This window comes from Drosophila mojavensis, unplaced genomic scaffold (genome assembly GCF_018153725.1).
Source record: "Drosophila mojavensis isolate 15081-1352.22 unplaced genomic scaffold, ASM1815372v1 contig_80, whole genome shotgun sequence".
NCBI classification, from domain to species: Eukaryota; Metazoa; Arthropoda; class Insecta; order Diptera; family Drosophilidae; genus Drosophila; species Drosophila mojavensis.
Genome location: NW_025318906.1, coordinates 12,789,204 through 12,801,334, shown reverse-complemented (window position 1 = coordinate 12,801,334; position 12,131 = coordinate 12,789,204). Strand labels below are relative to the sequence as shown.

At 40.9% G+C, this 12,131-nt stretch overlaps 3 protein-coding genes across 7 annotated transcripts; 1 reads left to right on the top strand and 2 right to left on the bottom strand.

The window, feature by feature from the left end:
• Positions 1–23: 23 nt before the first annotated feature.
• LOC6579676 (putative sodium-coupled neutral amino acid transporter 10) lies at positions 24–3,638 on the bottom strand. Of its 2 annotated transcripts, none has more exons than XM_032729521.2 (5): positions 3,356–3,638; positions 2,566–3,281; positions 2,357–2,505; positions 2,162–2,298; positions 24–2,104 (listed from the first exon to the last, which is right to left on the bottom strand). In XM_032729521.2, the coding sequence occupies exons 2-5, from the start codon at positions 3,177–3,179 to the stop codon at positions 221–223; spliced, it is 2,784 nt and encodes a 927-aa protein (XP_032585412.1). In that variant the 5' UTR covers positions 3,180–3,281; positions 3,356–3,638; the 3' UTR covers positions 24–220. The 2 variants fall into 2 exon arrangements, with proteins under 2 accessions (XP_032585412.1, XP_032585411.1); XM_032729520.2 differs by having other exon boundaries at positions 3,360–3,638.
• Positions 3,639–3,893: 255 nt separating this feature from the next.
• On the top strand, positions 3,894–4,884 carry LOC6579675 (40S ribosomal protein S15). Its single transcript, XM_002005521.4, has 4 exons — positions 3,894–4,000; positions 4,206–4,294; positions 4,370–4,592; positions 4,655–4,884. The coding sequence occupies exons 1-4, from the start codon at positions 3,992–3,994 to the stop codon at positions 4,778–4,780; spliced, it is 447 nt and encodes a 148-aa protein (XP_002005557.1). The 5' UTR covers positions 3,894–3,991; the 3' UTR covers positions 4,781–4,884.
• LOC6579674 (serine/threonine-protein kinase meng-po) lies at positions 4,539–11,960 on the bottom strand. 4 transcript variants are annotated; one of them, XM_015163807.3, is made up of 9 exons: positions 11,326–11,456; positions 10,737–10,921; positions 8,468–8,729; positions 8,304–8,403; positions 6,750–6,932; positions 6,509–6,680; positions 6,123–6,440; positions 5,715–6,063; positions 4,539–5,210 (listed from the first exon to the last, which is right to left on the bottom strand). In XM_015163807.3, exons 2-9 carry the CDS (start codon positions 10,791–10,793, stop codon positions 5,023–5,025), a joined length of 1,629 nt encoding a protein of 542 aa, XP_015019293.1. In that variant the 5' UTR covers positions 10,794–10,921; positions 11,326–11,456; the 3' UTR covers positions 4,539–5,022. The 4 variants fall into 4 exon arrangements, with proteins under 4 accessions (XP_015019293.1, XP_015019292.1, XP_015019291.1 ...); XM_015163806.3 differs by having other exon boundaries at positions 4,539–6,063; positions 11,285–11,960; XM_015163805.3 differs by having other exon boundaries at positions 4,539–6,063; positions 11,326–11,960.
• Positions 11,961–12,131: the final 171 nt, after the last annotated feature.

Genomic DNA, 12,131 nt, shown 5'->3' with positions numbered 1-12,131 from the left:
TTGAAGCAATCGATTCATATAAATAGTTTTCTATATAACTATGTATATATATTGCTAGGCATATAGGCGCATCTTCTGCTAGATACTAAATTAATACATTATCTTTCAATATAAATAAGTTAATAATAAAGCTTATTGGCCCTGTGAACATTAGACTGGAGCTGTACATCTGTCTATACATCTTGTTACATCATCTTCTGATGCACGTAGTGCTTGCAGTTCAGTTCAGCGCACTAGTTAGCCTTTTATCATCTCTATCTCTATCTGTGTGTGTGTCTGTGTCTGTCTCTGTGTTGGGTACCGAGCTCGTTTTCTCGAGATCATCGTCATTAACGGACTTCAATTCACGTCCCATATTCTCCACTTGCAGGGCGAGTCCGATCAAGCCGCCGCTCTTCACTTCGTTCAGTTTTGGTTCGGGAAGACAGTTTTCATTGCCATCGGCGTCACGTTTGACGCGTATCGCCGGCTGTGCCGTCGTCGTCATCTGTTGCTCCTTCAGCTGCAGCAGCTCTCGCCGGATGGCCTCCACGTTTTCAGCATCGATTGATTTGTTGGCCATCAGCTCAGCAGCTAAGACACTACTGTTAGCTCGAGCCTTGGTTGAATTGGCGAGCAGCGCTAAAGGCAGTGGCAGCCGTTGGGCTAGTGGCGGTGCATCGCCACTCGCATTCCGCAGCAGCTCGCCCGTTTTGTAAGAGAGCGGCTCAAAGACGCCAGCGTGCGCTTCCTGCTCCTCTCGCGCGTGAGCGTTCTCCGTCAGAATTTCCAGCAGTGAAGCGGGCTTCCGTTCCCTTAGCGTGTTGTTGACCTCTTGTTGCGGTTGCAGTTTCAGTTGTGGCTGCTGTTGAGGCTGTAATTGAGCTTGTGGTTGCTGTTGAGGCTGAGGTTGAGGTTGTGGTTGAGGTTGTGGCTGCTGTTGTGGTTGAGCTGGAGGCTGTGCCTGCTGTTGTGGTTGCAGTTGTTGCTCTTGCGGTGCCATCTGTGGCTTCTCTTCTCTTTTGATTTTGTCATCTTGCAGACGATTGGTTTCTTTGACCTGATTTAGTGCTTCAGCCAGTTCATTCAGAGCCAGAGGTTTCGGATTATTGGGGCTTTGATTGGCCAATTGATCGTTGATCTTGTCGACGCTGCGCTCCAAAAGTTTCATTGTGTCTGCACTCTGTGGCTTTTGTTTGGCCAACTCCTCGTTTAGCTTGTCTACAGTGCGACCCAATCTCTCCATTTTCTCTCTAAGTTCTTTTTCTTGTTTGAGCAAATCGACTACCATTATTTTATCCTTTAGCTCCTCGGCCGTAATTTCCTCCTCCTTTTTGATGGCTGCTCCATCTATGGTCTGCTGTGCAGCTATGTTCATGGGTTGTGAAGCTTCCTCCTTCACGGGAGCCACACTCACTGGAACCACATCCTCTGCTCTTGTCGAGTTTTTCTTGAGAACTATTTTTGCATCTTTTGCAACTGCAACTGGTTGGGGTTCTTCTTTGGGCAGACTTTCAGACTTTTCTGGTGGGGCTTCATTTTTCGAATCCACGCCATGGGATTCGTCAACAGGCAGTGGTGGCATCGGTGGATTATCGGAAACAGCGATCACAACGTTGGGCTTTTCGACAAGATTTATGTTATCTGCGGCCCGTACACGTTTGTTCTCTTCCAGTTTTCCTAATACTTCTTTGACTTCAGCCTCGTTGGTTTTCACTAAGCGTTTGATTACTTCTGAGTTTTGTATATTGGGAACCTCGACGGGTGGTGGGATTTCGTTGGTTAACAATGGTGTGACCACTTGCACTGCATCAAACTGGGGACCAGAGCTCTGGGCATCGATGGCGTGCAGGTTGGCATACGTGCCCAGAATCATCAGGCAAAACCCGCTGACGAACACAAACTGTGCCAACGTTCGTTCCGTGGAGTCTTTTCTAATGATCTGGCGAAAGCTCGACGCGGGGAACATTATGCATATGGCAACGCCTATTGTGGAGCCGACTAAGCCAATAATGAGCTCAACAGAGGGAATAATGAGCGCCACACAAAGCGAGAAGAAGACGATGAAGAGTGTTATAACTCGGAAGCGCTGCTCTGGTATATAATTACTGCTCTCCATGTGACCCTGTATGGATAGTAATATATATTAAGTATTTGGGGTATTCATATATATGCACCTCACCTTTTTATATAGCAAGGAGTAGATGCTGGCTCTGCATGGAAATATGACCAGTGGAAAGCTGAATGCAATAGAAAGCACGAATCCAATTTTGATAATATCGCTGCCGAATGAAGGCGACAGATTTACCAAGATGTTACCTGCAATCGATAAAGTGTATAGTATATAGTATATATACTATAAATATAAAGAATATACCTGAGAAGCTATGCGTGCAGAAAGCCACATAGCCAAAGAAGCCGACAGCTATGTACACCAGTGTGCAAATCCACGTCGCATTGCGCACAATGCCATTCAATTTGTCCAGACTTTGGTTATTGATACTGCCGAAGACCTCAAAAAGTTGCCTGCAATTAAAGTGAGTTTCATTAAAAATAGAATTCAAGCTGATATCAAAATATAATTACATTTGGCAGGCCAAGGCCATGCTAAAGATAGGCAGGCATTGGAGCACACCTGCTGGCTCCCAGTAGACGACTTTCTCTGTCCAATCGTTGGCCACAATGTGCGACTCGGACTCGAGCACAATCTTGAGCATGAGGCACACATAGAATCCAATGGAGGCAGTACAGACAGCCGACAAGCTGTCCACATTGCGCAGCATGCCCAGCGGCACAATGCACAGGACGGTGATAGCGAACATGACCAAGGTGCGTAGATGTTGGTACTCTGTGATCTCCAATCCTAAGAGCTTGGCCACAATCTGTGGTCCCAGATCGCCAACGACGACAAAGTACGTTATGCACGTGCCAATCAGATAACCGATGATGCAGAGTTCCGCCAGAAGTTTGCCGGATGTGCCGAAAGCGTGAAGACCAAGCATTTCAAAGCTTTTGCGACGTGTCAGCAATGAAGTTTTAATCAGATAGTGACAGCAGATGCGCGTTATCCAATTGCTGAGTATGAGCAATACAATTGACAAGATAATTCCGCATTTCTGGAAGCAGAAAGGCATCGCCAAGATGCCGACACCTATTATGCTATTCGCAAGCGTCATAACATAGCCCGAATGCGAGAACATGATGCAATTCGCTTTCACCTCGGTTGGTTTGCTAATGAGCTGAGCGAAGTTGCTAAATAAGTAGAACAGCTAATTTTTTTTGTTAGCTGCGAAACCAGGTATCTGTGTGCGTAGGCAAAACAATAGAAACAAAGAGATAGCTTCACACAACGCAGCGCTGGGGCAAACACACTTACATACCTGGGGGCCGATTGTTATCACAAGCAAAAGAAGGCGCCAGTTGTTCAAGCAGAAACAAATTGTTGAAATCGAAGGCTGCTGGTGTTTGAATTTGGCTGGTTATAGTGAATAGTGTGACGAAACGCATTTAATACTATTTCATTTGAAAATTTCGCTGCGCAATTGTGCACATTTTACGTTTGTGGTACTCGGCTGTCTTTTAAAACATAATATTGGTAACGTCAGCATTGTTTGGGTTTCTGCTCGTCCAATTCTGCACAGCTGATACTGTTGTGGATGTGAGCGTGACGATATGATTTTATACGAGTAACGTTAATAGCGAAACCAATTTCAAAAGTATTTGTTACTTTCTTACCACATATTTATAATTCTATTAATTAAACTTAAGTTGAAATACTATAGTGAGGTATTTGATTATTGTAAATAATTTGTTAAGAGATTTCAATTATTTTACACGCTTAATTCTACAATTTTAGTTATAATAGAATAAGAATAATTGAGCGCATCTCTGGTGTATGGCAATGTGACCAGAAGGAATGGTGAAACAAAACTCTGGCATCTCCAATATTTTCAGTTTGGTGGCAACGCTGCTCGGCATGTTTCTTTCCGTTCCGTAGACTGCAATCGTCAAGATGGCCGATGTAATTTTTGTGCAAAAATCTAAAAAAATATTAAACATCCGTGTGCAGAATAGCAAAAGTTTATAATATTTACAATATCTGACTCGCTGCGCATGGTTGACAATATTATTTTAGAGTTTTGAGTAATACATTGTGCGCAAAATTGACAGCAAAAAACTGTGCTAATAAATGCCAATTGTTTTTCTTTTTATTTTGACACAAACAGCAAGTTGATGAAACTCTTAAGAAGAAGCGTACCTTCAAGAAGTTCACCTACCGTGGTGTGGACTTGGACCAGCTGTTGGATATGCCCAAGTAAGTAACAGTATTCGGCATCAAGCGGCGTCTCAAAACTAACCTAACTGTTTATTCTGTCCCGTTCGTGTGCAGCAACCAGCTGGTGGAGCTGATGCACAGCCGCGCCCGCAGGCGTTTCTCCCGCGGTCTGAAGCGCAAGCCAATGGCCCTGATCAAGAAGCTGCGCAAGGCCAAGAAGGAGGCTCCCCCAAATGAGAAACCAGAGATCGTGAAGACTCATCTGAGGAACATGATCATTGTGCCCGAGATGACCGGCTCCATCATTGGCGTTTACAACGGCAAAGACTTCGGCCAGGTGAGTCAGGGCTTTAAGATTTCCAACTGAGTCAGATATCTAATAATTTTCATTTAAATCAGGTCGAAGTTAAGCCAGAAATGATTGGCCACTACTTGGGTGAATTCGCGTTGACCTACAAGCCCGTTAAGCACGGTCGTCCCGGTATTGGTGCCACCCACAGCTCACGTTTTATTCCCCTCAAGTAAGCGGCGATTCGTCTGCAGCAGAGTCTTCGGCTGCTTGTGTGGCCTGGGGCTGGTTTTTGGATTTTTACGCGTAATAAAGGAAACGTAATTTTTTAAGAACGTAATGTCGCCTTTCAATTACCATTGCCATCACCTATGCCCCAGAGAGAGAGTAAACAGGAGTGTGTTAACAAATTTACGTTTAATATTTATTGGAACTTGAAAATTGTATATATAATGTATGGATTTATGTGTAGCTGAAGCTATCTTCGCTTTCGCGCGCTGTTGCTGTTGGTGACCACCACACGGTCGTAGGCCGTGTCCTTCATATTCGAGTTCGATTCACGTGCCCCATTGTATACCATCTGCCGTTGCGGATTACTGCTGGCCTGGAGATAACTTGGTTTCAGAGTGTCGTTCACGTCGGCCGATCCGTATGCGCTGTCTTTGACTTGAGAATCATTGTGGAAGCGATTAAAATAATTCGATTGCATTGCAGGAGGCACAGCTGCAGGTGCAACTGGATTAGACAGCACTGGGAGTTGCGCAAGCGATTGGAAGGCATTAGTCAAACCCGTAAAGGTCACCGTCTTGCTCTGATTAGTTTTGTTACCAATATTGCTATTGCCCCCCATGAAGAAGGCGCTGCCATTGGGCACCTGGCTGCTCTGCAGCGGCTGCAGGGGCGGCAGGCTCTGGTTATTGTTGTTAAAAGCGGTGTAGGAGTTGGCGTTGTCAATGGCCGGCATGCTGGCATACATGACCGTTTGCAGCGAGTCGGATTTGGAGCGCTGTAGAATACTCTTGGTGGACGCTCGGGTGCCGACGCCAATGGAGTTCTTAGCAGGAGTGGAGGCGTGCACAACGTGCGGCTCATCGAGCGAGGTTAGTAGGCTGCTGCTCTGTGACTGGTTTAGAAAGCCGTCGACTTGGAGAAGTGCTGGCTGACCCTTACCTAGGCGGTTCAGCTCCATTTCCATAGAGTTGTAAATGGTCAGATTGCTGGCCAGCAAGTCCTGCCTGGAGCCCAGGGTCAGCATGCTGTCCGCATTGTTGAGCGTCGATGTCGAGGCTAGGTTAATGGACTTGGACGAGTGCATGGCCATGCCCATTTCGCTGGGTCCCTGCTGCAGTGCGCCCGTGCGTGGATCGAAGTGCTTCTGTGTGGCATCTTTCAGTGTGCTTTTGATTTCCTTGGGCTTGTCCGGCTGCTGGGGCTGGCGTATGGAGGAGATGTGACCGGGCACAGGCTCACGCGAAACTGACGAAGATGGTGATGCCGAATTGGTCTCCTCGTTCTCCTCCTGCCATAGACAAGACAATCAATGTGTGCATGCAAGGATCATCGATGGTGGGCACTTACCTCATCCTCCTCTGTGATAATGGACGACTCTATCCAGTCTTTTATGCGATTCTTTTTCTGCATTCGATCGACATTGGTCTCGATGCCACAGTCAGCCAGTGTGTAGAGCAGGCGATTCTTCTCGTCGGGACTGCTGTGAAAGGAATACATTGAGGGGCATAGCTCGTCTGTCTCATACTCGGCCATCTCCTTCTCCGCCGTCTTGGCCAGCCAGCGATCGTCCATGAACTTGGTCAAATCGCCCAAGCTCTTTGGTCTGTTCGCGCTGCGTGGCTCCAGGAAACGTTTAAACATGCGCTGCGCACGTGATGTCAGCAGCTAGAAGAAGAGAAAGGATAAATAAATGTTAAGAGAGTAATTAGTAATCTCAAATTCCTGTGGATTACCTTAAAAAGTTTGGGTGTTCGCCGCAGCGGCATCATCATTATGCTGCCCTGCCACACCAGATAGCGCACATAGCGTGGATCCTCTGAGGATGCCTTTTGCCAGGGCAGACAGCCCGTCAGGCAGACGAATATAACGATGCCGAACTGCCAGACATCGTGACTGGGATCGGCCCTAGAATGCAAATAGAAATATATTATTAATTAGTATAGCCTATAGAATTTTCTTCCTGATGTAACTTACTTGTAGGTGCCTTCGGGCTTGACTTCTAATACTTCTGGGGGACTGTAGGGCAGCCATTCGTTGCGCCTTTCCACTACGGTACCAGTTTGATAGGACTCCCCGAAATCACAGAGCTTCACGCGTTGAAAGTCCGAGCGATATATGAGTACATTATCAAGTTTAATGTCGCGATGCACAATGTCTCTGTAAAAAGAGAAAGAGAGAGGATTTTCATTGGTATAATAAGAGAAAAGAGCAAAGAAATACATGAGGACGAATAGCGAGAGTCACTCGAGAACAAGAATACGTGAGGAGCGAGGAGTCTAGGAAGAGAGATAAGTCTGGGAATACGTGAGAAGCATACGCAGAGTGACCAGCACAGAGGAGCGAGGAGTACAAGAATGCGCGTATAGCACAAGAGAGTGAGCACTCGGGAGAGAGGTGCAGGAATAGTGAAGATAGCAGGAATACCCGAGAGGCTCAGGAAGAGTGATGAGGACCATAGGAGAGAACAGGAAGAGCGCCTACTAATCCAACTTCGCATGACGCTCTTATCACTTATAAGCACTACATAGTTCTTTCAAATGATTAAACATTAGTTATGATTAAATTAAAAACAAATCAATTTTAAACATCGTAAATATAACTAGTAACAATAGCTTAGAGCTATAACTAATTAATACACTTCTGCTTATTATAGTATTAATAATTAATAATATATTTATTTGATAATAAATATACACCATCCACCGAAAAAGAAGAAGCGGAGCAATGCTGTGAAGAACCGACCTCTAAGCGCTCCAGAATGCCACTGAAGAAATGCTGCAGCTGACTCCCTTTATATATATGAGAGAGTAGCCAAGATCAGACTTGGAGCCTGCTGTGAGTTCGTTTTTACACCCGAGCCCGAACACTCAGTCAGGTGACCAATCAGAGGAGCTCTTACTGCTACGAGCATTCGAGTGTACTCTATACTAACTCTATACTAGCATTAAATGCTGCCTCACAGACACATGCATACTCTACCTGGTCAGTTCTCGTGCTCTTCTCATTTTCTCTATGGGAGTGCATGTTTGATACGTGATGATGTTAAATACTCAATATGAATTGCTCGATCACACAGACAGCCAGACAGACATACAAACATACAGAGAGACAGACAAAAAGGCAGCTATACAGACAGGCATACAGACAGCCATACAGAATGACAGACAGAGAGATGGACAGACAGACCTACCGACATACAGACAGATATATAAACATACAGACAGACAGTTTTTATTAATAATATAAATATAGTATTTCTATATTCATATTATTTTAGAATTTAAAGTTTACGTTAAAATTTACATAAAAATAAAATAATTATTAAGTCAATAAAAAGATGGCTTTATATTATAAATTTAATTATTAAAGGCATTTAGCTGGCAATAGGATTTTTTTTGTTTTTTAACAATACACGCATATTTAATTCCATATAACTGCTAATATACTAGGCTTAGCACTTATAGTGAATTAAATATGCATATACATATATAGTTTAAAAGGAATTCATACATCGGGATATATACTTACTTTGAATGCATGTAATCTATGGCGGAGGCCAATTGTTTAGCAATGCGCTTGCTGTACACCTCGCCCACACCTGTCTCGGTCACATTTGAAGTCAGATCACCTGCAGAGCAAATTGAAAATACCCTGTAAATACAGCTTAGCAAGCGGGTTAGTTGCATGCATACCCAGTGGTGCATACTCCTGGGTGAAGACGTAGAAGCCAGCCGTCTCAAAGGCCACGTCGTACGTGGTCACAATGTGCCGATGGACGCCCAGGTGGAGTCCGTAGTGAAACTCGCGATAGAAGTCGCGCAAGGTGACATACGGTTTGGGAACTGCCTTGAGCACCATTTCAGTCTGAGATCCGCGATGTTCCACCAGCAGTATTTTGCCAAACCAGCCCTCGCCCACAATTTGAATGATATCGAATTCATCCACCAGTTGGATCTATTGAGTGCAGCCAAAAATTTTAAGAAATTAGTTTATTTTGCCTTGCTTTGCTGCTTTGTTTGCATGTGCTTTGGGTTATAACAGATGTTTAGTACCTGCCCCAAATACTACAATAACTGCACATCCATGACACGGTTCGATAATTGCCCAATATATACATATATATTGTATATACATATATATAAACATGCATACATACATATATCGCAGTCGTGAGACCAGACATATTTAATGTTACTCTATTTTTGACATTCGCCGTTTGCTGCCCAATAAAATGAGTTCGTTTTCCTCTACTTTGCCTTCTGGCTCGGGCCGCGTTAACTATTAGCTGAGCGAAGAGATTTCTGGCCATCTGCCAATCGAAACAAAATTCACAATTTATAGCCTAACCGAAGCTCGAATGCCCTATATAGGACAATTCAATTTGTGTGGAAATAAATCTTTCAATAAAAATAAATATAGAACTAAAAAAAAAAAAGTATGTCAAAATGCAAATCATAAATGAAAACAAATAAAAATCTAATATAAGTTTAATTATTTGCAATTTCAAATAATTATCAACAATTGTGTGCAAGAAAATAAAACATAAGCCAAAACACGTGTCCAAAATAATAAAGAGAAATTCTATTATATTTTTATTCATTCGTTTTCAAATCCCATTCAAGCGTATTCAAAATATTTTGTATTATATGAATTACTGCGAATGCAAAATGTTTCTCTTTGGCCAACGGATTGAGTCAATACATTTATATGTTGGCCTGTCTGGTTATTCATTTATCAATCTTTCCGTCTGATTATTACGCTTCTCATACTTTGTTTTACGCAATTTTATTGCAGATTAATGAAAGCATAAGGAAGCTCAGACGCACAATGGTAGACAATATGTATAGAATAGATTCTATGGCATATATGCTGAATATGTATAGGTATGTATATATAAATATATTGAAATTCTATATGTATGTGTTTAGTTAAATTAAATTCTAAACGAGATATTGTTTAATGTTTATTATGTATTATTATATTTAACAGATTGATAACAAGCAGGAATGTTGTCCTTAAATATTTTTATAAAGATTTCATATATATATTTATATTTTTTTAATTTATATATAGTGTATATTTTATTTTTTTATTTTTTTTTCAGGGATTAGAGCTATTTCTAAAAAGAATCAAGGTATTCATACTAAATCTCTTAAGTTAAACAATTCTATAATTAACAAAGCTGAACGATTCTCCTAAGCAAATCGATGCTATAGATATGAAATATTAATCAGACTTTACTTAATATTTGTATATATAAATAAAATATAAATAATATATCCACTTATAGCTGAGAAACTCTTGGATATGGGATAGCTATATAATACATATGTATCACAACAATCTGAGCTAATTGGACAGTAAAATATATCTATGAAAACTATCATGAAGTTGGGTTCAACTCTTAAGCTTTGCGTAGAAACTAAGTAAATGGTTAATAGATGATGAGAAACATATAGATAATAATTATTATATTAATCTAAGCTTAACTATTATATAGTAATAGAGTTTTGATTAATAACTATTTATTTATTATTTATTCAATATCCAGCAAATTTTTTCCAAAATCTTAAATTAAAATATATAGAAGGTATTATTTATAGAATATAGAATATAATATATAGTAATATAGTGTTCTATACGATTATCTGTTTAAGCTTGTATGTATTTAAATATAAAATAAGCATTTAATTAGAATTTTAGCACAAAGGCATTCCATTGTCATTTAATATATTATTTAATACATATACTTATAAGAACAAATATTAAAAAATCAGACATTAAGAAAAATCGCATTTCGATGACTCTCCAGCTGCTTTTAACTACCTCATAAATATATTTTGCCTTTGTGGGGGGCTTGTTTCTGCATAATTTCATTTGGAAATATTGGGCGAGCACATTTTAAACATTTACAACGAATTTGGCAATAGATTGTGATAGTCTAGTGTGTTCGCACATTACCTTTTCCAGTTCGAATTCACGAATTTTGTGTATATGCCCTCGTGGTCTCTTCGACATTGTGACTGCAGTTCGTTCACATGGGTTGTATTGGTTATTGTATTGCGAATGTTTTTGGAGTGTCCCGGTCGGATATATGTAGTTAGTGGACCATTAGTTTTTGCTTACACTTGTATAGCAGACATACACTAGACAACAAAATAGAGAAACGATGCTCGAGTTAAATTTGCTTTTATTTGTTTGGTGCGCTTTTGGTTTTCCGTATTAACAGCCGCAGCAGCGCGTTGTAAATATTTATAGCGGCTGCACAAAGGCAATCAGAGTACATATAGACCAGCCCAAATATACATATATATATATATATATACATAAATTCATATACATATATATATCTTTGTCGGCCTATTTGTATCTTTGTGCATGGGCTGAGCGTGTTTAAAAAAATGCAGAAGATAAATTTCTGGCGATGCTTTGGCTGTTCGGCACTTCCTGGAAAATCGGCGCCAATGTTGCATTTTTTATTAATTAATTACACTTAACAATATATTTACTTAAAGCTATGTATACTATATATAGTACACTTGTAGCTCACATTAGCTGCCAATCGGCTTAAGTTCAATGTTATTTCGTTGCTGATGTATATATAGTTTTAGCTGTTGTGCTATTGTTGTTGTATTTGCTATTGTTGTTGTAGTTGTTGTCAAACAAATATTTAATTGAACCGTCTACACGAACACACACGCACACATGCACTCACACACACTCAGCTCGGTCTCTTACCGTTGCAAATAGAAATGTATTTTGTTTAGTTGCCTAGGATTTTGGTTTTTGTGAAATTCGTCTCGTTTCTTTTCTATTCTTTTGCCTACACATTTGCATATTATCAACAGCGAAATTAAAAATAATGCTCGTTGGCTCTTATATAAAATAACATAAACCGACAGTTCAGCAAAACACACATACATATGCATAAATATACATGAATCTATATCATTTGTTAAGCATTTCATTCACTAGATCATCATTGATTAACTGTTATTTGGAACTTCATTTGAAATTGATGAAGTTTTCTTCTCTCTTGATCTTTTTATTGAGTAAGTTCGTTGCACGGATCACAATGCGTTTTCTTTTGCTTTCTTTGGTAGTCTTTCTTTTCAGTTCTGCATTTTCCGTGGCCGCATTCGATGAAAACCCGTTGCCAACTGCTCTCCGAGTCGCGACTCTCGCGGCTTTTGTCGCTGGCCAGCAAAATGTATTGAAAATGTTTAAAAAAAGACATTTTGTTTACGCCGTTTTCACTTGAATTCTAGGCGTGTGAGCATTTTCGAAATAATTTTCAGTTTTTTTCGAAACATTCTTGAGCTTTGCGAGAGCAAAGCATTATTAGTAGTTCTCATG